Below are 24,426 nucleotides of genomic sequence, written 5' to 3'. Positions count from 1 at the left end.
CCTCCCTCCCTCGGCTCTGGGCTTTCTCTCTGGCCATCTTCCCTGCCTACAACGCTCTTTTCCTTCACTTCCTTCCTTCCTTCTGCTGGACACGGCGAAACGCACCACAAGGCCACAGGTCAGGGCAGAGTGTCGTCTCCTATCCCTGGCTTCTCCTCCTCCCTTGTCCAGGCAGAGGCCGGAGTTGTGTGGCTCATCACACAGTCCAAGCTGGGATTGCAGACTGGGTCTGCTCTCATCTTCAGAGCACTCCTCTTTACTGTAAGCCCTTTGCTGTGGGGATAATTTAAGGACGCGAGGCATCCTGTAAAAGTGCCTTGGCAGTGCGGATCGGCGGCTAGCTGGGTGACTGGGCAGATGCCTCAGTCTCCTTGTCTGTGGAGTGGGTCCCTCTCAGCTGTAGAGCTAGGCTCCTCTCCCTGAATTCCTCATGCAGTTGTGCCTTGCTGGGCTGGCTGGCCCCTGGCTGGCTGTGCCCACGGAGCTCGAGCACAAGGCAGGACCTCCCGAGGGCGGAGTCCCCCCCCCCCATGGTGCCAGCTCCCCTCCCTTAGACGCAGATGAGCTGGCATTAGATGGGGCGGAGTCCATCTCCTCATGTTCTCGTGCCTGTTTGGGTTCTTCCTGCAGGTCCCTCCGAGGTCTTTTTGCCACCAGACCCCATTTTCGCCTCGGCTGTGCCTGAGAATGACAACGTGCTCTGTGCCCAGCTCCAGTGCTTCCACTTCCCTACCCTGCGGCACCACGACTTACATAGCTGGTATGCAGAGAACTGCTACGAGAAGTCCTCCTTCCTCTGCAAACGAAGTAAGCATCAGCCTCCCCTGCCTCCCAACCTGGGGCCCTCAGGCTGAGATGGCCTCCCTGCTCCCAACTGAAGTCCCCAGGGCCACAGTGGCCTCCCCTGCCTCCCAATCAGGGCCCTCAGGGCTGTGCGGCCTCTGCCTCCCGACCATGGCTGCCAGGGCTTTGGTGGCCTCCCTTGCCTCCTGACCAGGGTCCCCAGGGCTGCGGTGACCTCCCCTGCCTCCCAATCAGGGCTCTCAGGGCTGTGCGGCCCTCCGCACCAAGGCCGCCAGGGCTGTGGTGGCCTTCTCTGCCTCCAGACCATGGCCTCCGGGGCCACAGTGCCTCCCTGCTCCCGACCATGGCTGCCAGGGCTTTGGCGGCCTCCCTTGCCTTCTGACCAGGGTCCCCAGGGCTGCGGTGACCTCCCCTGCCTCCCAATCAGGGCTCTCAGGGCTGTGCGGCCCTCCGCACCAAGGCCGCCAGGGCTGTGGTGGCCTTCTCTGCCTCCAGACCATGGCCTCCGGGGCCACAGTGGCCTCCCCTGCCTCCCGACCATGGCTGCCAGGGCTTTGGCGGCCTCCCTTGCCTTCTGACCAGGGTCCCCAGGGCTGCGGTGACCTCCCCTGCCTCCCAATCAGGGCTCTCAGGGCTGTGCGGCCCTCCGCACCAAGGCCGCCAGGGCTGTGGTGGCCTTCTCTGCCTCCAGACCATGGCCTCCGGGCCACAGTGGCCTCCCCTGCCTCCCGACCATGGCTGCCAGGGCTTTGGCGGCCTCCCTTGCCTTCTGACCAGGTCCCAGGGCTGCGGTGACCTCCCCTGCCTCCCAATCAGGGCTCTCAGGGCTGTGCGGCCCTCCGCACCAAGGCCGCCAGGGCTGTGGTGGCCTTCTCTGCCTCCAGACCATGGCCTCCGGGGCCACAGTGGCCTCCCCTGCCTCCCGACCATGGCTGCCAGGGCTTTGGCGGCCTCCCTTGCCTCCTGACCAGGGTCCCCAGGGCTGCGGTGACCTTCCCTGCCTCCCAATCAAGTCCCTCAGGGCTGTGCGGCCTCTGCACCAAGGCCCCCAGGGCTGTGGTGGCCTCCCCTCCTCAGGCCTACTCTGGTCTCAGACGGGTACTTTGGGCTTCCCGTCACAGGACGCTTGCTGGTTAGCTCCGTATTTTAGTGTGGGGGAGCATTGCCTAACAGTGTAAGCGGGAGAGGCAGCCCCGGCCTGGGGGGAGAGAGCTAGCTGGCCTCAAAGCTAGGAAGCCCAGGGCTCCAGCCCGCCTCTGAGCCCGCCTGGCTGCGTGACCCTGCTCTAGACAGCACCCTCAGATTCCTGCCCCAGATGCCACTGTGATTGAGACCAAAAGGGGACAAATGATGGCCAGAACTCTGCGTGTTCTTGGTGTTGGAAAGAGACCAACCAGCCAGGTCATGATTCCACAGTGGATTCGTGACGTGGGGTCAGGCAGGGCAGGGCAGTGCAGGGCAGGCCCTCCCTGCGGTCGCTGAGGGAAGCGCTCAGGAGTTCACAGGAACTCTCTGCCGTAATAACTGTCATCGTGTTCCTGTTTTAAGTTTATCAGGCTCTTCACCACAGCCCCATCAGGTGGGTAGTAGACAGACCAGATGAGGAAACCAAGGGTTCAGAGAGTGGCAGGCACGGCCTGGCTCCTGAGTGTCTTAGCTGGAGGTGTTGCCTTTCCCTGGCCTTAGAAGGGCGAGCTGGGGCCCAAGTGTCACTTAGCAGCTGTGCCCAGGGGTCCACATGAAAGACTGATGCTCGTTCTCAGGGATTGGTGAGCCGCAGACAGGCTGCCCTTGAGGGAGGTGGGCTGCTATTGTCATTAATGACATGAGCCAGGCAGAAAGCAAGGGAGTGAGCTTCCAGGCCCCTGAGGACTCCCCCCAGCCCTGTGTGACTGGCCGCACTGGTCCTCGTCGGACGTGCCCCTCGCCGGCCCCGTGCCCTGGTGGTTTAATGAATTAACCCAAGGCCTTTTGAGAGTGGCGGCCGGTTGGTAGCATGATGTACAAAGCGTGTGAGTCGGAGAGTGGGCCCGGTACATGCGTACCTTTGGGGGCCTTGGGGTAGAGGAGGGAGCTCTGTGCATGCAGTCGCCCCGCCTCCGGCCTCCTGTCCTTCCCCCCTCCTTGGAGTTGGAATCATTTCATTCATCATCCTGGCGCCTCCTGCTCTAAGCACAGGACACGTAGTGGAGGCTTGTTAATGTCAGCTGATCGGCTTATCGTGCCTCAGTCCTGGCAGCCCTGCCAGTCAGCCAGTTCCTGTTTGTGTAGGTGGAGATTGATTTTGTCTCTGCAGGAGAGCCGTGCTCCTAACACTGAGCTCTGTTCAGAAGTTGACTCCACTGGGTTTGTGCTGACTGTGGAGGCCTTGGCGTGGAGGCCGTGACCCCCTGTCAGGCTGGGGTGCTGGAGACACACACTGCACGGGTGTCTGTGGGCTGGGCTGGGATTTTAAAGGGAGCGGAGGAGGAGATTGGTTCCAGGTCGCTCGTTTTACAGGGGAGGACGCTGAGCATCCAACAGGTGACTGGCCCCTGGTCACGTGGAGGCAGTTGCAGGCCCAGGATCCAAACCCTGTCCTCCCCCACTGTCCTTTGCCTCTGCTCATTGTGACCTCTCGGAACATCCTGCTGTTCTGTGTCTGTCACAGGCCAGACATGTGTGGACATCAAGGACAACATCGTGGGGGAAGGCCACCACTTCACGCCCAAGGGCAACGACCCCTGCTTGAGCTGCACATGCCACAACGGGGAGCCCGAGATGTGCGTGGCCGCGCTGTGCGAGGGGCCCCAGGGCTGCCAGCAGTACGACAAGGACCCCAAGGAGTGCTGCAAGTTCATGTGCTTGGATCCAGGTAGGAGCCTGTGTGGCACTGCCCAGGGGGATGGTGTGACCCCCTGTGCCAGCCACAGTGGGCTGGGGAGAGGGGGAGGGGGACACAGAGAGAGAGAGAGAGAGACAGAAAGAGAGAGAGAGAGAGAGAGAAAGAGAGGAGACAGAGGAGACAGAGAGAGAGGAGACAGAGAGAGAGAGAGGAGACAGAGACAGAGAGAGAGAGAGAGAGAGAGAGAGAGAGGAGACAGAGAGAGAGAGAGAGGAGACAGAGAGAGAGAAAGAGGAGACAGAGAGAGAGAGAGAGACAGAAAGAGAGAGAGAGAGAGAGAGAGAGAGAGAGAGAGAGAGAGAGAGAGAGAGAGAGAGGAGACAGAGAAACGGAGAGAGGGAGAGAGAGGAGAGAGGAGACAGAGAGAGAGAGGAGGGAGGGAGAGAAGAGAGAGGAGACAGAAAGAGAGAGGAGAGAGAGAGAGAGGAGACAGAGAAATGGAGAGACAGAGACAGAGGGAGAGGAGAGAGGAGACAGAGAGAGAGAGAGAGAGAGAGAGAGGAGAGGGGGGAGACAAAGAGGAGAGAGGGGAGACAGAGAGAGAGGAGAGAGAGACAGAGGGAGGAGAGAGGAGAGAGACAAAGACAGAGAGACAGACACGGGGAGGAGAGAGAAGAGAGAGAGAGAAGAGAGAGAGAGAGGAGACACAGGGAGAGATGGGGGGCAGGGTGGAGAGAGGGGGGAGAGAAAGAGACACAGAGACAGTCAGAGAGAGCATGGGGGGCGAGGAAAGGAGAAAAGGAGGGAGAGTGAGGAGAACATGCCTTCCCTGGCCACAGAAGCCTCCAGTGCCTTCTTTGTGTTTTAAAGTCCTTTTCATCTTCTTGCTTGTTAACTCCCGATCGGCCAGTGGGCAGAGCAACCTGTCCCAGATTGGAGTGGGAGGGAGAAGGAGGGCTGTGTCGCTATTTTTTTCTGTGATTTTATGACTTTAGAGGGAGATTTTTTTGTTGCCATTTAAAAAAAATGATCGTAGAGTAATTCAGACTCTCATGTTTAGTAAAGAGGAAATTTGTGTTGTTTTTTTTTCTTCTGGGTGAGGCAGTTGGGGTTAAGTGACTTGCCTAGGGTCACAAAATTAATAAGTGTCAAGTGTCTGAGGCCAGAGTTGAACTCAGGTCCTGCTGACTCCAGGGTGGGTGCTCGGTCTGCTCTGCCACCTCGCTGCCCAGAAAATTTGTGTTGTCATTGAGTCTGTTGTGGAAAGAATTCATTTTAGAAGCCTGTGGTACACTCAATTTGCTACAGGTCCCAGACTGCTTTGTGTGGAATTAAAGCCTGGCTCCTGCTCCCCGCTCTCCTCTGGCAGTGCACGACCCTCCTGGAGGTTTTCTTTCTTACTCACCACAGGATTGATTCAGTTTAACCCACATCTATCAGCACCTACTGAGTGCGGCACACTGGGTGTGGACTGTGTGCTGGGGCTGTCCCTGAGGCCATTCCTGCCCTCCAGGCGCTTATACTCCCCTGGGGTGGCACGACCTGGGGGTAGGTCATGGAGGACAGAGGCCTGGGAAGGGCCTTAGCTGCCCTCTGGTCTGCCTGGGCTCCGGTCACACAGGAGGGCTGCGGGGCCAGGCTCAGGTCCGTGCTGGCCGTAGGAGGTCTCTCTTTGCCCTGGGCCGGCCTCAAGAGTCCTCAAGCCCTTGGGGCTCATGACCCTGATATTCTTCCCTTCAGAAGCAAGCCCAGATCTCTACTTGCTGACGGCTCCTCCAGGGTTTACACGGAGACGGTTTCTTCTTGCTGACTCAGGTCTCTTCAGTCCTGCCCCCTTGTGAGGCGACCAGGGGATTGTCTCTCCCCATCCCATCCCCCACTGTGTGCGTGCTGATGTTTTAGGCACTTGGGAAGGTTTTGCTATGAAGTGCTTTGGGGGCTGTGGAAGAATTCTTGGTCTTTCAAGGTGACTTGTCCAGATTCATGAGCTAGTCCAGGCAAGAGGTACCGCCCCGCCCAGTGCTGATGGCAGCTGGTCCACGCCTCTGCTCCTTTATTGCCCTCGCCCCTTTCTTGTGGTGCATCCTCCAGAGTGGATCTGTGGCACACACCGGGAGCCTTCTCCGGGTGGCGTGTGTCATCGTATGGGGCAGCCCCCATTAGCCTGGTCTTCCCCATCCCCAGGCCTCGGGAGACACGTCATGGAGGATGCTGGGCTGCTCTTAGCAGGGGCTGCCGGTAAGGCCACCACTGACCACCTCGTGACTGGAGTCTTCTTTTAACAAGAATTCCTCAACTTTACAGAATCAAAAAAATAACAGCTAGGAGATATGAATTCTTTTGACTTGATTTTTACATATCTGTTTTTAAGTAAATTTACATTTTTGCATTATTCCCAACTTCACAAACATCAACATCAGTTTTTTCATATATAAACAACATGTAAATTTTATTTTTTAAAATGTGTCAGGGGTGGGGAACTTTGACCTGGGGGCCACACTTGGCCTTCTGGGTCCTTGGGTGCGGCCTTTTGACTGAGTCCAACTTTTACGGAACAAATGCTTTTATTAAGGGGATTTGTTGTGTGAGGTTTGATTCAGTCAAAGGGCTGCACTTGAGGACCTAGAGGGCCATGCTGGCCTCGAGGCTGCAGGAAGTTGGGCCCATTAGTCTTGAAACTGCCCCTCTTGTCGGTGTTCTCATCTCACCCCAATGCGCCTATGTATTTTGAATGTTAATCGGTGTTCTCACTCTTTTCTTCATCATGCTCAGTGGTCCCATCTCCTCTCTTTTTACATCCTCAGAACCTGTAAACAAAAGTGAAAAAAAGAACCCGTCCGTTGGCTGTAGTGATGACTTGGGCCTCGCTGCGTGCCTCTCGGCGTGCTGGGTCCTCGTGGGCCAGCCGTGATCTCTCAGGGTCGTTTCTCTTTATGTTTCAGAGGTCGTAGAGGTCGTTCTCTGGGTTCTGCCCGCGCCTCGTCACGTCGCTCTTACTAGCCCCTTCTTCACTGAGAGCGCAGGCAGGAAACGGGCGAGTTTTCCCGAGTTTTGGGCTGGCTGAGGGTGGGTTAGTCGCAGATGTGCTCTCACTCTCTCTGTTGTTTGTTTTGTTCCAGATAGGCTCTGCCCAATGTCTCTGAACATGATTTCTCCTCCGCCCCTTATAATTTCAGGACTCTGAAATCAGGTACTTTGAGATTGTAGCAGATGTGTTTCAGGTGGACTTCCTGAAACCAGTTAGTTTCCAAACAGAGTGCTGGGCAGACTTTGAAGAAGATGATCCGTGGTTTGAGTTGTGATTTTTTCTGAAGGATTTGACCTTAAGGGTTTCTTTCTGTGCTGCTTCAGAAGGTGGCTGGTCATGTGCTGTTTGTCGGCACTGTCACTGACAGCGCATTGTCAGCAGATGGGGCTGTTGTAATGGGCATAATTCAGCTGATCCATTTCTCCCAAATATTTAAAGTGATAATCTCAAGGGAGATACATTCTTTTGACTGATGGCTCATAACCGCATACCTGAGGGTTTGCCTCCTTACTGAGCAGAGGGTCTATGGTCCTTAGGTACAGTCCTAGGAGAGGCACAAGGAAGAATTTACTGCAAGTGAAGTGATCGCCGACTTGGCGGTCCAGCTACCCCTAAAGCCATACAGAAAGATTGTAATCTCTCTCTCCGGAGGGAGAAACCACAGGTCCTTGAGGTTTTGAAGTTAACTCCCGAAGACCCCATTTGGATAAGAGTGCAAAGGTTTCCATAGAGGCGGCTTGGGCTTGGGAATTGACTCCTGGATGTGGAGGCAGAAGGATCTGAGTTCAGATCTCCCATGCCATACTTACTGTGGGGTCCCTGACAATTCCCCCGACCTCTCTTGGGCTTCAGGAACCTTGCCAAGATGATTCCCTGAAGTTATGGATGAGTCTGGGTTTCTGTTGGTGGAGGGACTGCCCTGCACTGACGATCTCCACTTCTCCGCATGTATTAGTGAATTAAGATTTATAAGTTGCTTTCCACATGACTGTCTGAAGGATCGTCTTCCCCTTTTCATGAAGGAGGAAACAAGAAGACTGAGTGTTACTTGTGGCCCAGAGCCAGCAAGGGTCCGAGCTGAGCTCTCAGCCCGAAGCTCTTGACTCCCATGTTCAGGTCCCTTTCCAGTCTGCGATACGCCCTCATGAAAGGGGTGTGATGGGGCTCTGATGAGGATGAAGCCCTGCAGGGAACCCCTTCCTTCACCTGTTCATGATGGAGACACAAAATAGGGAGAGAAATGATTTCTAGTTTGCTTTTGTCGACCTTAGAATCTATCTTGGGAGGAAAAGAAGAGGGAGCATCTTCCTCCCCTCTTCTCCACAACCTCTCCTACCAGAACAGACTTTTCTGTTGGTTCTTTTCTTTACAGCCCTACTGCCGCCATTGGAAATTCAGACGTCATCATCATCCTTTTACTTTCTTTTGTTTTGTTGGTAAATTGTTTTCATCTCATTATACAAGACTCAGTTGTCTTCACAATTGAATCCTCAGGATTCACGCTTCTCCAGAACACGTAATCCAAACAGTGTAAACAGTGAATAAGTTGATAGTGCATGCAGGCTTCCAGGATAATATTTGACCATTGATTCTTTTAAAGGTGTATGTCATCAGGACCGATGTTGCCTAGTGTTTGTATCTTGAATTTTGTTGCCATTTGAAATGGTGTTCATAACAGAGGAGAAATAAAAAGAATTGTCAGAGTCAACTATGTAGAATTATATACTAGAAAAACTGAGACTTTTAAAAGAAAAATATAAACCATCCAGATTGATAGAATGTGAAGCAGACATTTTAAACAGGCCAGTCTCAGAAAAGAAAATTGAACAAACCCCAAAGGAGTTTCCCCAAAAGGGAAAATCCCCAGTCCAGGCAGATTTACAGGTATCAGATATTTAAAAAGCAATTAATAACCCTACTACACAAGTTATTTTCAACCTTAACCCTCAAATTATACTTTTCAGTAGTATTAATAAAAACTTTGGGGTATTTGTTGCAAACTAGAAAAGTATATTAGGGGATCTGAGTAGATAAGAACAAATCAGAAGCGATCAAACTCAATGAGCCAGTATTTGATAGCCTGAGAATTTCAGTTACTTGAGGAAGAACTCTATTTGACAAGAACTGGGAAACCTGGAGAGCGGACTTGTGGAAATATGGGGGAGCCCCACATCTTGTACTGTGAATGCATCACCCTAGCGAGCAAGCATTTATTAGGCACTCCTTGCTGTGTGCCAGGCCCTGCCTTTCCGGGACTCCTATTCTAGGGGGCAGCCGGCACGTGAATCACTATGTGCATCGGAGATAGAGGGGAGGTAGAAAGTCGTCCCAGAGGGAAGCCACAGGAGCAGCCTCCTGCAGGACAGACTTGAGCTGAATCTTTTTTAAAAATTGTTTTTTTTCCTCAATTACATGTGAAAACAATTTTTTAGCATTCATTTTTAAAAATTTTGAGTCCCAGATTCCCTCCTGCCCCCCAGATTCCCACCCCCCTCCTTGAGAAAGCAAGTAATTTGTTGTGTATTACACACGTGCAGTCACACAAAACATATTCACCTCACGATGTCATCAGTTCTCTTTGATAGCGAAGGACAAACAACAATACAATTTCCATATTAGTCATGTTGCGAAAGAAAAGAAGACACAGACCCAGAAAACCTGATGACAGCAGCCACAAAAACCCAAGAAAAAGAAAGTGTAAGAAGTGTGCTTGAGTCTGCATTCAGACTCCATCGGTTCTTTGTCTGGAGGTGGGTAGCGTTTTTCATCATGAGTCCTTCAAGCTTATCTTGGATCCTTTTATTACTGAGAATAGCTACGTCTTTCACAGCTGATCATTGCACAGCGTGGCTGTTACTCTGTATGGTGTTCTCCTGGTTCTGCTCACTTCACTTTGCATCAGTTCATACAAGTTTTTCCAGGTTTTTCTGAAAGCATCCTGCTCATCATTTCTTATAGCACAACAGTATTCCATCATAATCATAGACCACAGCTTGTTCAGCCATTCCCCAGTTGATGGGCATCCTCCCTATTTCCAGTACTTTGATACAGCAAAAAGAATTGCTGTAAATATTTTTGTACAATAGGTCCTTTTCCTTTTTCTTTATCTCTTTGGGATACAGTCGTGGTAGTGGTATTGCTGGGTCAAAGGTTATGCACAGTTTTATAGCCCTTTGGGCATGGTTCCAGGTGGTTCCCCACAGTGGTTGGATCAGTTCACAACTGCACCAGTAGTGTATTATTATCATCCCAGTGTTTTCATGTCCCCTCCAGTATTTCTCATTTTCCTTTTCTGTCATATTAGCCAGTGTGATGGGTATGAGGTGGTACCTCAGAGTTGTTTTAATTGGCATGTCTCTAATCAATAAGTGATTTAGAACATATTTTACGTGACTATGGAGAGCTTTGATTTCGTCTTCAGAAAACTGCCTGTTCATACCCTTTGACCATTTATCAAATGGGCAATGACTCACATTCTCATACATTTGACTCGGTTCTTTATATATATGTGAAAAGTGACACCGGTATCAGAGAAACTCGCTGTCATGTTTCTTTCTGTTTCCTGCTTTCCTGCTAAGCTTGGCTGCTTTGGTTTGTTTGTGCAAAACCTTTTGAATTCAGTGTGATCAAGATTATCCATTTCACACGGCGCAGCCTCTCTGCCTCTTGTTGTTCGTAAATTCTTCTCTTGTCCCTAGACCTGACAGGCACATTTTTCCGTGCTCCCCTAATTTGCTTATGACATCATTCTTTATGTCTGAATCATCTACTCATTTTAATCTCATCTTGGTATACAGTGTGAGATACTGGTCTAGACCTAGCTTCTGCCAAAGTGCTTTTCAGTTTTCCCAGCAGTTTTTGTCAGGTCATGAGTACTTGGATTAGAAAATTCATGTAAGGGAATAAGAGATGGAAAAATGGGAGGGGGCTAGGTTATGAGGGTCTTTGAAGGCCAGCCAGAGCATTTGATCCTGGAGGCCATAGGAGCCACTGGAGTTAATGAACAGGCAGTGACATGGTCAAACCTGAGCTTTAGGAAAATTACTTTGGTGGCTGGCTGGAGGCTAGACTGGGGTGGGAAGACCCACCTGCAGACTCACCTAGGTGTGAGATGAGGAGGGTCTGCACCAGGGAGGGGGCAGTGTCAGAGAAGAGAAGGGTGCGTATTCAGGGGATGTTGCAGAGGTGACATCACTGAGTGAAAGATTTTGCAGAGGTGAAATCAATGAGAAATGTTGCGAAAGTGCAATGGGCAAGAGATGCTGTAGAGGTGATATCTACAGGCGTTGGCACCAGCTTGGACATGGGGGGTGAGAGATAGTGAGGAGTCCAGGCTGACTCCTAGGGTGTGAGCCTGGGGTTCTGGGAGGATGGTGGTGTCTTCAACAGTAGCAGGGAAGATGGGAGGTAGGGCTGGTTTAGGGGGAAAGATAATGAGTTCTCTTCAGACGTTTTGAGTTTAAGATGTCCACTGGACATCTAGTTTAAAATGTCTAATAGGCAGTTGGAGATGCAAAATTGGAGGTCAGGGAAGAGGTTGGGGCTGGACATGTGGATCTGGGCATCTGCACAGTGATGATAATTAAATACATGGCAAATGATGAGGTCACCAAGTGAGACAGTATAGAGGGAGAAGAGAAGAGGGCTCAGGACCGAGCTCTGAGGGATACCTCAGGGATACTTAGAGTATACTAAGGGGATGCCTTGAGGGATGCTCGAGGGTGGGATGAGAATGAAGAATTAGCAAAAAGAGTGAGAAGGAGCCATCAGCCAGATTGGCAATGAACCAGAAAGCAGTGTTACAAGAACCTAGAGAGGAGAGGATAAATTGTTCAGGGGTATTTAGAAGATCAACAGTGCCAAAGGCTTTAGAAAGGTTGAGAAGGAAGAGGATTGAGAAAAGGTCAACATGAATGCATGACCTGAATATAAAGGTCACACCATTTAAAAAAAGATTAGACACCAATGAGACGAGGTTCCTTTCACAATTATAACAAGGGTTAGAGATGATCTTGAAAGATCAAAGCTTTTGTACAGAGAAAATCAGTGCAGCTAGGATGAGTTGGGAAGGTGCCTCTTGTGATAAAACCTTTACACCAAATATCTCTTAGGAGAGCCTGATAATTAGAAAATTGGCACTGACAGGGGAGACCAAGAACCATTAGATTAGTGGTCAGTAGATAGGAGCAAATAGTTCTCAAAAGAGTTTTCAACAGTTAATCACCATATGAAAGGATTCTCCAAATCCCAAGGAATAAGACAAATGCAAATGAGCCCAAAGCTAGAACAAATTGACAAGATTAGAGAAGATAGGAATAGTCAAATTCATAACAGCCCTTTTTTGTGGTTTCAAAGAATTGTAAACAAACTGGATGCCCATCCCTTGGGAAACGGCCTAACGAGTTATGGTATGTGAAGGGAATGAAATATCACGGGGACTGGAAAAGCTAATGTGGAGCCTTCAGAGAAGCATGGAAAGATTTATAGGGATTGTTGCAGAGTTACCAGTACGGAACCAGAGCAGTAAATGCAAGGACTTAACAATGGAAAGAAGGAAAATAAAGAAACTGAATGGTAGGCCGTACAATAATCAAGCCTAACCCCACTTAAGAGTTGAGAAAAAGAAGAGGGTGAGGCATTATGAGTATGAAATACAGTACGTACTGTTAGACATGTTGATGTGTTCCCCAGTTTTGGTGGACTGCCTTTTTTTCCCCCTCATCTTTTAAATAATCTTTGTTATAAGGGATGACTTGCTGGATGTTAGAGGGAGAAGGAAATATTCAGAAATGAAGATAATATCAAAATAAATTATAGTAATGAAACATAGAGGGATTGTGTGTGTGTGTGTGTGTGTGTGTGTGTGTAAAACTTCTTTTTCTTTTGGTTCTGCTTGGTTTGCTTGGCATCATTTCTTACAGGCCTTCCCTTTGCTTTAAATTCATCCTCTTTGTCACTCCTTGTGGTGCAACAAGCATTCCATTTCATTTTACACACCCAGTTTGTCCAGCTGTTTGCTAATCACTGAACACAGTTTATTTCCAAACTGATATTTAATTTTTTAAAATATTTTTTCAACTTTCCCCCTCTTCTTCCTGGTATTTGTTAGGATCAATAGAACTCCCCCTTGATAAGGGGGGAGATATGTTTTGTATCCTATTCTTTTGCTGATATAATTTTCTTGATTTGATTGTTAGCTGATTCTCTAGGGTTCTCTAGGTAAACCGTCATATTCTCTTTAGAGAGAGGTCCTTTAGCCACTTTTCCCAATGCTTATTTCTTTAATTTCATTTTCTCATCTTGATGTATTTCTAATACTGTGTCAAATAGTGATGAGGACAGTGGGCATTCTCACTTCATCCTTGATCTTACTGGGTGAGCTTCCAGTATGTCTCCTTTACAGATCATGCAAACTCTTGGTTTTAGTGAAATGCTTTTTAAAAATCAAATAATGTTCTTTCATTCCCATTCTTGATGTTAAACCAAATGAGCACTCTGTCTTATTAATAGTGTTTTCTGCAAGTGTTGTTGGCATATTGTTATTTTTGTTCATCTCTTAACCTCCATTTCTGTTGTGATGCTGAGTTAGAACTTTCTCTGGTTGTTCTGTCTCTGGTGTAGGAATCAACGTTTTCTGGAGTTCTCTCCTAGAGTTTAGTTCCTTCTTTCTGTGTTTTAGAAATAGTTTACGTTACATGGTTAGGGATTTGTTGATCTTTCACGATTGCTTCGCTTGCGGGTCTGGTCACTTTCTATGAGAGTTCCTTTACGGCTCATTTCACTTGCTTTCTGGTATGGGACATTGGGATATTCCAGTTTTGTAAAAATTTGTTTTAAGTTTTCAGTATTATTGAATGGTATCATAGTTTATGAGAAATTTCTTTGTTTCCTTTTTATTTATTGTGAATTCCCTCTTTGGACTTTTTATTTTGTTTGAGTCTTTCTGTTTAGTTAGTTAATCAAATTAAGTTTTGTTTGTATTGTTTTCAAAAAGCTTTTTGTCTTATAAAATTCAGTTTTGTTTATTTCGTCTTTCGTGTTTGTGCCTTTTTGGATTTTTCCTGTCTTGAGGTTTTAGATTGTATGCTTCCTTCAGTTGCCCTCTCTTTTTCTATTTGATTAATATGTGTTCAAGGATATAAACTTTCCTCTCGAGCACTGCTTTTGCCACATCCTATACATTTTGTTTTGATGTCTCATCATTCTACCTTTATCGTATTCGCGCGGAATCTTTTTGTGTAGCCACAGTCGCCTCTTATCTTTTATGAGCTCTGTCTCATTTGATTGAGAATTCTTCTCCAGCTATAGTTTTGAAAAGTATTTGTACTTGTTTTCTTCTCATTTTGTATGGTGTGTTTTTGATGGCTCATTTTGTTAGTTTTCCTGCAAGGTTTTTCCTATGAGGATTTTTTTCTTACTTTTTTTTGGTTGTGGTTTTATTTTATTTTATTTGGTACCTTTGTCACTGCCCTGGGCTTGTTGTGACCTCTCCCTCTGCCGTCTTTTTGTAACTCTTCAGACTTACCTTTGCTAAGACAAGGGTGTTGCTGAATGGATGCTCCAGAATTACTGGATTGGCCAATCAGGAATCTTCCCCCTTGTCCAAACAGGGCCTACCTTGCCTTCCCCATCAGGCAGACTGGATCCTCCTGAAAGACCTTTGGTGGGGAAGGGAGCTTGTGTCCCGCCCGCCAAGTCCGAATTTGAAGGTGAAGGGTTTATGTGGCTGCTTTCCACATTTTACACGGTTTTCTTCTTTGTCTTCCCTTGTGAACCGCTGCTTCCTCCGCCAACTTCACTTCTCTGTGTTCAGATGACATGCCATCCTGACAGAAGGGTGCAAGGAGCCGCTTCTACATGAAGGGTCCTCCAGAGGCTGAAATTACAGGATGACTCCAAGAGGAAAAGTCATCGGGTCAGAGGTCGGGTCTTGAATTTGGGTTCAGAATAAGATCTGTAGAAGTACCAGAGGTTAGACAAGGCTGGAAAGCAGTTTGGGTGAAAAAAATCTTGAGGTTGCAGTGGACCAGTAGCTGGTGTAGCCAGTAGTGCCTCGTGGGAGTCACAAGCACTTCTTTGGTGGCAGATGGCAGAAATATGGAGTTCGGTGGCCCCTTCTGGGCACTGCGCTTGGAAAGGAGGTAGAGGCAGACAAGATGGCGGAAGTGGAGCAGAAGAAGAAGCAAACCTTCCGGAAGTTCACCGGATCAGCTGCTGGACACGTCCTGTGAATAGCTCATGCAGGCGTACAGTGCTTGACAGTGGCGGTGGCTCAGCAGGGCTCTGCGGTGCAAACAGCCTTCCCTCCTGAAGCGCCTGAGGAAGGCCAAGAAGGAGGCGCCCCCCGTGGAAAAACCCAGGGCTGTAAAGACACACCTTCGGGACGTGGTCATTCTGCCTGAGATGGTGGGAAGCATGGTGGGTGTCTGTAACGGCAAGACCTTCAGTCAGGTAGAAATGAAGCCCGAGATGATTGGACGCTACCTGGGCGAATTCTCCATCACCCCCGAGCCTGTGAAACACGGCCGGCTGGGTATTGGAGTCACCCACTCCTCTCGTTTCATCCCTCTCAAATAACCCAAGTCCTAACAATAAAAATAAGAAGCTTCTTAAAAAAAAAAAGAAAGAGAGGAAGGAGGTAGAGTAGTCCTGTGTGGGGAGTGGACTGGGAAGGATCAGTGGAAGGAAGACGTTTAGCCTGGAAAGAGGAAAGAAGACTGACGTGCAGCATGGCCATTGACTCCTGGTATTTGAGAAAGAGGCTTAGCCCCAGAAGGCGGAGCTGAGAGTACTTGGCAGAAGGGTCAGGGAAGCTAATTTTACTAAAGGGCAAGGAGAATTGCTTAAAAACGAGGGGTGTCCATCACTTGAATTAAGTAACTTGTCCAAGGTGACAGAGCTGCTAAGTGTATGAGACAGGAATTTGAACTCAGGTCTGACTCCTGAGGGCAGTGCTCTCTTCGCTGTCTAAGTGCCACTAGTCAGTTGCCCCTTGACTGGTGGTCCTCAAGGAGAGGTCAGATGACCCTTGCGGTGTTGTATGATCAATTCATAATTCCAAGATCTTTGACTGGATGGTATCTGAGGTTCCTTACAGCTCTCAGATTCTATGATTATCTGTATTTTAAGTGTTTCAGATTTGACTGTTGTAACAGTACCAGACTGAAGGGAAGAGATATTCCTCAGGATAGAGGGAAACAGAAGAGCTCCTCCCAATGGGTGAATGGATGGATGGATGGATGATGGTTGGAGAAATGGATGAATGGAAGGATGGATAGATGGATGGATGATGGATGAATGGATGGATGGATGGATGGAGGGATGGATGAATGGAAGGATGGATGGATGGATGGGTGATGGATGAATGGGTGGATGGATGGATGGATGATGGATGGATGGATGATGGATGGAGAAATGGATGAATGGAAGGACAGATTGATGAAAGGATAGATGATGGGTGGATGATGGATAGAAGGATGGATGGAGGGATGGATGGATAGATGGATAGAAGGATGGAAGGAAGGTCTCTTATTTTGGATGGATTCAAAGTAAAGTGCCCCACCCCATAAAGGATGAGGAGGAGAAGGTGTGTGAAGCGGTTGCTACCCCACTCATCCCTGATCCCATCTTGGGACAGGTTCTAGTGATGAGGCAGTAGCATGAAGGACTGCCATGGTTATAGCTAGTACTTCTGTAGTACTTTAAGTTTCATAAAGCACTTTACAGGCAGTACCTCATTTGAGCCTCACAGCAACTGTGTGAGGTAGTTGCTGTTTTTGTCCCCTTTTTATAGGTGGAGAAACTTAAGCTGAAGGAGGTTAAGGCATTTGCTAAGGGTCTTAGGCAGGATTTGAACTCAAGCCTTCCTGGGCTCCGCTCATTTCCCAGCCTTGCTGCCTCACCTAGCATTACTCCAGAGTAGGGACTGAGTCTGTTTCCAGGCGCAGTGAATGCCTTCTCTGCACTCTGAGCAGATGAGGCCAGCGTGCCTGGCTCTTGTCCTTTCCTTGTCCGGTGCGTCTGGCTGCTGAACCTTCCGGTGTCGTCCTTCACTGTGTGCGCACCGTAGCCCTGACTGAGCCTGGGGTTGGCTCCCCTGGCTTCCCTGGGGGAATCATTGTACATTTGCTGGGCCCTTGCCCCGGGGGGGTGTAAGTAGAAGACCAGGTAGATGGACCTGTCCACGCTTCTCTCTGTCAGCTCGCCGGCTCTCAGGACAAGTCACTAAATAGAACGGCCAGGAGGGGCCTTTGAGGCCATCTGGTCCAGGCTCCTTGTTCTATAGTTGAGGAAGCTTTGAGAGGATTCAGGCAGAGCTTCAGGCCATATAGGTGGTGAAGGACTGAGGCAGGATCCCGAGGCGGAGCTCCAGACTCCAGTGGGAGCACGCGAGCCAAGGACTCTGTCGCGGCATCATGCACGGTAGCCTACATTGTAGTTGAGCTCAGCTCATGGCCCTCCAAGAGTGTGCAGGCTGGGAATCTATCCTAGGCAGAAGCAGCTGCCATGAGGGGGCGGGGCGTGGAGACCGGTGGCCTGGCCTGGCCCCCACTGGGTTCTGAGACACAGACGGGCTTCAGTCCTGTGGCCTGGACCAGGACAGCTGGAAACAGACACTTGGTCTGTGTTGGTCTCAGGGAAGCCGGCAGCCCCAAGGGCCCTTTGCTTCAGGCTTTTAATCCCAGGCTCCCAAGTCCGGGTGAGGTTGTTGTAAACATCATCGGAGAAATGACCTCCAGAGTAATTCCTTGGTGGGGAGAAATTGGCCTAAAGCGGGTCATGAAGCCACATGGCCCCATACTTCGGTTTTGTAAATGCGCTATTAAAGCGCCGTTTCCCATTGTGAGCCCACAGATGGCAGCTGCAGATCAATACAGGCTAGAGACGGCAGCGTGTTCCGAGTTTGCAGCCGAGCTTTCAGACGGCTGGAGTCAGAGGCCGGCCTTGGGAGAGCCCAGCCGGCCCATTCCTGGCCCCCTAAAGGAAAGGGCCCACCGAGGCGGCTCCGGCGGCCTCTTCCTGTGCTGCTGGGCCCTGGGGGAAGGGCCACTTCCCAGCATGGGTGTGCTTGCTTGTTTTTGACTTCACTGAGGCTCTCATGCATTCTTGGGCTTCTTCCTGCATGGCTGCCTGGGTTGTGGTGACCTGCCAGCTACAAAAGGACTGCTGTGAAGGGGCTGAAGAGTAAACCTTTGGTCATTCGGTTCTTTCTGTTTCTGAGGGAAGGAGGAGTCTCCCCAGTTACATTCAGACCTATAAAGGCATCCCTGGGAATATTCAGATGTGGGGAAGGGGAGGTGTAGGGGGGTAGAAATTTACTCATGTGTGTGAGGGGAAAATGTCATGGGTGGAACACCTTGCCACCCCTCTCCCTGGCATATGATTGGCCAGAGGAAAGCCAGGGTTCTGTGGACTTTCTGTTGAGTTGGGGTTCACAGGACCATCAGGCTTAGAGCCAGAAGGGACCTGGGAAGTGTCCAGCCCAAAGCCCTCCATTTTATAGAGAAAGAAATAGAGACTGAGAGGCAAGGGACTTGCTCAAGGTAACCAAGCGGGATTCTAACAAGGGTTGGGTCCATGGCCCTTTCCCCACTGTCATAAGTCAGTTTAGAGCTAGCCTGGATCTTCCAGGCAGGTAGGTAGGTATTGCAGTGGCTAGAGCATTGGGCCTGGAGGACCAGAATTCAGTCCTTCCAAGCAGTGCAACCTGGGCAAGTCACTTCCCTTGTGACTTCCTTCGTTTCCTGATCTGTGGAATGGGGATAATAACAGCCCCTAGCTCCGGAGGTTGTTGTGAGGATCGAGTGAGATGGTATTTGTAAAGCACTTTTGCGAACCGCATGGGGCTATGTAAACACTAGTGGTGATTAGCTATAGATAAGCGCTGTCTAACCAGACTGGCCTTTCTCCATTTGTTTCTCCATACTCTCCTCCCACCCTGATCATCCCTTCGTTTGGAAGGACATGAGGTATGAGCTGGTGATGAACAGTGTTGGAACTGGTCAGTCCCCATTCTGTCTGGCCACCTCCCTCTTAATCCCTGATAAATGTTATCATAAGAGCCAGCATTTGGCAAGGGAACACAGAGGAGACATCAGAAGCCGCTTCACTCAAAAGGCCTTGGGGCCGCTGACCGCCGGGGTCTCTGTTAGGCCCCTCTTGCAAGCGTCCTTGTGCTTGCCCCCAGGTAGGGTCAGATCCAGGACCATTATAAGGAAAAGTATACTTCCCACGTAGAGTTACAGTGAGGATTGAAGGTGCTCGCAGATCTAAAATACTTTGTAGGCCTTATAGCAGTCTGTAACACCTGTTAGGGATGACATGTTTTAGTCCAGCTCTCCTTCCCTTGCTGTTACTCCCGTACATGTCTTTCTCACGATGTTTCTCCCCCTCCTGAGGTTCCTCTGTCCCACCTCATACTTAGAATGGACTCTTCACTCACTCCTAGTCTTCCTCTGTTGAAGCCTTCCCTTTCTCCTCCTCCTTTCTCCCTACCCTTACAGAGAAGTGATCCCTCTCTCCTCAGACTTCTTACAGTTCTTCCAGGGATGGGGAACCCGTGGCCTTGAGGCTACATGTGGCCCTCTAGGTCCTCAAGTGCAGCCCTCTAAAAGGACTTGTTAAACAAAACTTAGACTCAGTCAAAAGACTGTACTCGAGCACCTAGAAGGCCACAGGTTTCCCATCCCTGGATTAGACTGTTCAGGGCTTAGCACAGTGCTGGTATGTAGTAGGTGTTCAGTAAATGCTTCTTGGCCCCCGTTCCTCTGCACTTAACTTCATTCTTCCTTGTCTCTTGGTCACCGGTGTTCATATCTTCCCCCTTTTAGATTATAAGTCCCTTGAGGACAGAGGGTTTGCTGTATGTCTCTATATCCCCAGCACCTGGTAGAATCAGAGTCCCACCGTTTCAGAGGTGGAGGGGACCGCAGAGGTCCTCTAGTCTAGCCACACCACAGCAGGTGCCTTGGGTGCAGAGGGCTGAGATCTCTTTTTGGAGGAATAAATGGAATTGGACCGTCACAGCCACCTGGTAACGGTAGGACCAGGTATTGCTGTCGGCAGTTTATGAACTAAGGCGTGTTCATGGTAGGAACTGGGTGTGAGCCCCTAGTCTCCAGATTCACTGTTCTTCCTGCCAGCCCTGTGCCACCTAATATCAGAGGTTAAAATAAGTGTGCCCAAGTAGTAGCTCTAATGAGAGACTTTTAAATCCCTCATGGACTGGGCAGCTATGTTCTGGGAGCAGTTGGGGGCCCAGAGCCCTAGTCCTGGAGTTAGGAAGAGCCGAGTTCAAATCCTTCCTCAGATGCTTCCCAGTTGTGTGATCCTTTCTCTGCCTCAGCTTCCTGACTTATAAAATGGGGATAATAATAGCCCCTGCCACTCTGGGTTATTGTGATGATGAGATGAGCTGACATATGTACAGCACTGTGCCAGCCTTCAAGCCCTGTGAGTGCTTGCTGCTATGGTTGTTTTAGAAGTAATTAACAGTTAGTTAGTTAACCAGAATGTGCAGCTTTTTCTGAGCTGGCTAGCCAGTGAATCAGGAGCCTGTCCACTCCCCAGTAGCTTCTCTTCCACCCACTGGCAGGAACGAACTGTTCCTTCAGATTTGGAATGCCATCAAAGAAAGGGAGCTGATTGATGAGGAAATGCGACCTTTTCCCATGTTCCCTTCTCAAGCTCCTGTGAACCACAGAACAGCCTATTTTAAGGAGCTTTCTCATCATGTGGTTGGAAAACAGGGGGGCCTTGGCAGCCAGCGTGGCTCAGTGGCCTGACTTGGCCAGCCTCATTCAGCTGTACTGGGGGGAAGGCCCCAGGAGATGAAGCAGGGTGCTTGGCCCCCGGTCCTAGGGCTGAATAGCCTTTGGGGGGGGGTCTCCCCACTCCAGCCCTTCAGCTACTCCACTGTCAAAGCGAGCTTCTGAAAGCCCAAGCTTTCATCTTCCCATTCAGTAAACTCCAGTGGCTCCCTGGTACCTCCAGGAGCAAAAGAAGACCCTCTCTGTTTGGCTCTTTAAGCCCCTGCTAAGCTGTTCCCCCTCCTACCTTTCCAGTCTTCTCGCACCTTATGAACCGCGCTGCCCCCCTCGTCCCCGCCTGCTCTCATCTAGTGACCCTGCTCTCAGGGATGTGCCTCACTCCCTCATCACCTCCCCCTGTGCCATTGCGGTTGCCTGTCCTCCGGTCAGCTGCCACATTGTAGGTCTGACCGCGTCATCCCCTTATTTTATCTTCACATTTCAGTGACTTCCTGTCACCCCCAGGATCAAATGTCAAACCCTTTGTTGGCCGTTCCGAGTCCTCCATAACCTGCCCCCTCCCCCTTTCTGTCTCCTTACTCGTCCCTCGTCCCTTTGTGCTCTGGTATCCAGGGGCATAGAACAAGATTCGCCATTTCCAGACTCTGAGCATTTGCTCTGGCTGTGCCCCGTGCCTAGAATGCTTTCCCTTTCCAACTCCATCTCCTGGTCCCTGGCTTCAAATTTCACTTTCTGCAAGAAGCCTTCGCTGTTTCCTTTTCATGCTAGTGTGCTCCCTTCTGTTGGTTGTCTGTAGTTTATCCTGCATGTGAAACATAAAGATAGATCTATGGATATGTGAAGCTGAGGCAGAGAAAGGATCACACAACTGGGAAGCATCTGAGGAAGGATTTGAACTCGGCTCTTCCTAACTCCAGGACTAGGGCTCTGGGCCCCCAACTGCTCCCTGAAATAGCTGCCCAGTCCACAAGGGATTTAAAAGTCTCTCATTAGAGCTACTACTTGGGCACACTTATTTTAACCTCTGATATTAGGTGGCACAGGGCTGGCAGGAAGAACAGTGAATCTGGAGACTAGGGGCTCACGCCCAGTTCCTACCATGAATACTATGGATGTGTGTGATTTCCTCAATTCTGGAGTTCCTTCTAGTGATGCAGATTGCAGCCCATCCATGCCGTGCTGCTCTTGGCCATGACCACACACGCGCGTATATATGTATACATACATGTATATACAGATTCACTTTTGTGACTTCAAGTATTCATGTAATTGTACTAGTGACCTTATTTTTACTTTTGTATTGGCAGCCGAGTACATTTGAGGCTACACATAGTAAAGAAAAAAATGAGAGGCCTGATGTATACAAGTTTGTGGAGTAGCTGGTGTGACCTTGAAGGGTGGGGCGTTTGAGGCAGCGTCTAGACCTCCCCAGTCTGAGCATCTTCCGGCAGCTGCTAAAGCCCCAGCAGGGTCTCTCTAGGTTCACGGCAGGGTAGCATACAGGACAGTGCCCTCATACCAACGTTGGACGTGGTGGCAAGGTAGGATTCAGGTTAAAAAATGTTTTCGTTTTAAGTGTCTTATTTGTCATATGATATTTATGGTATGGTAGATTTCAGGTGTTATGAAAAGTGAATATTGTCGGAAACCAGTTTCTTTATTGACATTAGTAGAAAAGGTCACAGAGTTCTAGGGAATTACTAGCAGAGAAAAGTGTTTTGCATGTTACCAGTTTTATTTTGTGTATTGCATTTTATGGGCAGTTTCATGGTCACTGTGTTAGCAGAAGTGCATATGATCAGAATGAATGTTTTGTCATAAAGAACTGTATGCAGCAAGGTGTGTTTTTAGCCATCTCTAGTGAAAGATTCCAGGTTTTGGCAGCTGCAGGAACCTAGCTCCCTACTTCCTGTAGGTTCACCGTAGCAGCTTTCGTGTTCTTGACTTTCATGCCTTTTTCAGGAATGCACCCTTGTGCAAGCTGAGCAGTGTCTTTGTCTGAAAGTGTTTGCGTGTAGTTTCCCTGTTGGAGCTTCTTGGTATCAGGGACTGTCTTTTGCCTTCCTTAGCATCCCTAGTTCTTAATAGTGTCTGATACATAGTTGCTGCTTATGAAATGTCTGTTGACTGACTCCATGCACTTCTTCCGGCTCTCCTCCTTGCCTGGAATTCACTCCCTCCTCTTCTCCATCTCCTGCTCTTCCACAGGGATCCATCCCCAGTGCCCCTTTATTCCAGTTAGTGCCTGTCCCTTAACGATTACCTGCAGTTTACCTGTCTACAACACGTCAGTACGTAGTTGTTTGAATATGGTTTCCTCTGTAGACTGTGAGCTCCGTGAGGGCAGTTCTTGTGAATTATCTTTTGTCTTTCTTTGTATCTCCTGTGCTTAGTAAATGTCTGTGGGCCTGTCTTGGCTAGGGAGAGTTGCAGAAGAAGCAGGAACTCATTCTTACCCTTAAAAAACATCTAATCTAATGGGAGAGCTCACTAGAACTCACCTGTAGAAATCAAGAACAGTAGAAATACTGCTTTTACTTTGAAATTTGGATGGCTATGGGCTCCCTCCTCTGGGGACCATCATAACTCATCTCATCTTGTGTGATTCCTGGTCATGTTTTCATAAATCCACCAGAGAGGACACACCCAAGATGAAAAAGTCCTTTCTTTGGTCCTTTGAGTCTGTCACAGGTCTGTCTATCTCTGTGTGTGTGTATCTGTCTATCTGTGTATCTCCATCTATCTTTCTGTCTCTCCATCCATCCCTCCATCCATCCATCCCTCCATCCATCCACTGATCTGTTGTAATGATAGTAAAGGTAAGTCCCTTCTAATTCTCATTACAGCTTTTTTGCAGCTGGTAAACAGACACATTGACAGTTTTGATGCCATAACCCAGCGTCCAGAAATACTGTCAGATAAGCCCTATGATTTCTTTGATTCTGGAGCTCCCTCCAGTGATGCAGATTGCAGCCTATCCATACCCTCCTGTAAGTTAGCCACGTGGGGTCTACCCCCTAAGTTTTGGTTTTCTCCTGACATCAGGAGGTACCTGGGGGCATTCCGGTTGTCTCCATCCCTCCTTCCCTCTCTATTTGACCAGCCCACCTTCTCTGCCTGTCGTACCATCCCTGTCCTTCTGCAGAGTGCCTCAGTGGTTATATGTTAGAACCTGCTTATGTCAAGAAATGATCTAAAACAGTGAGAACAACATTACTCACTCGTATTTCTCTGTCACTTTCAGATTGCCAAAGTATTTCACTTGAAAACCCCTTGGGAGGAGGACCTTGCCAGCTCCTCAGACAGGCCATTCCATTTTTGTGTAATCCTCCTCGTTTATCTGTTTGTTGGCTGGGTTTTTATGGAAGATTTTTCTCTTGATGTCTGTGGTATTTCATTTACTTTCAGAGTCCTTCCCTTTTATTGGTGAGCAGGCCCTGAGGCTAGGCTGCAGAGGGCTTCTTTGGCCTCCTTCCCGTGGGAGTGATTAGCTTGGGTCCCAGGCCAGAGTAACCTGGGGTCCAGGGGGTTAGGGCAGGAGTGACCTCAGGGAGGGTTCCAGTCCCTTCAAGCCCACCCTGCCCAGTGCCTTCTCTGGAGGGAGTCAGCTTTTGCTGCTCTTGGGGGCTTCCTTACCATTGTTGTATGGAGGCTGGGGGACAGAGAAGGGCGCTGAGGTGGACCTCTGGGTATTCAAATTCTCCTGGGTTAATTCATGAGGTTTTTACCTGGTGGGTGGGGGTGCAGTTCTGTCGTCTCTAGTGCTACCTCGAGTGATTCGACATCTACTGAATAGCTTCTTTCTTTTGGGGTCGAGGTTCCCAGAAAGCAGCCCATCTGCCATCTTGCCAGTGCTGTGACTCAGCCCTGATCATTAGGGAGCTTTTCCTTACATCCCCTGAATTTGCCTCTCCTGAGCTTCCTCCTCCCTCCCCCCAGATCTATGTTCCCACAAGACAGGCGCTTTTCAAGTACTTGAGGATAGCTTGTATCGCTCCCAC

General features: G+C 49.4%; 1 protein-coding gene and 1 pseudogene across 4 annotated transcripts in view; both read left to right on the top strand.

The window, feature by feature from the left end:
- The window catches only part of DGCR2 (DiGeorge syndrome critical region gene 2), a 102,127-nt gene that overhangs the window by 59,560 nt on the left and 18,141 nt on the right, over positions 1-24,426 (top strand). For all 4 annotated transcript variants that reach the window (XM_020996483.2, XM_078154445.1, XM_020996481.2 and 1 more), the window contains 2 exons: positions 631-807; positions 3,455-3,658. In XM_020996483.2, coding sequence (XP_020852142.1) covers positions 631-807; positions 3,455-3,658 — 381 coding nt within the window. The remainder of the gene's footprint in view (positions 1-630; positions 808-3,454; positions 3,659-24,426) is intronic.
- On the top strand, positions 13,616-19,728 carry LOC144457149 (small ribosomal subunit protein uS19 pseudogene; annotated as a pseudogene).

Source organism: Phascolarctos cinereus, unplaced genomic scaffold (assembly GCF_003287225.1).
Source record: "Phascolarctos cinereus isolate Bilbo 61053 unplaced genomic scaffold, phaCin_HiC Scaffold_4;HRSCAF=312, whole genome shotgun sequence".
Taxonomy (NCBI): Eukaryota; Metazoa; Chordata; class Mammalia; order Diprotodontia; family Phascolarctidae; genus Phascolarctos; species Phascolarctos cinereus.
This window is presented reverse-complemented; position numbering and strand designations above follow the sequence as displayed.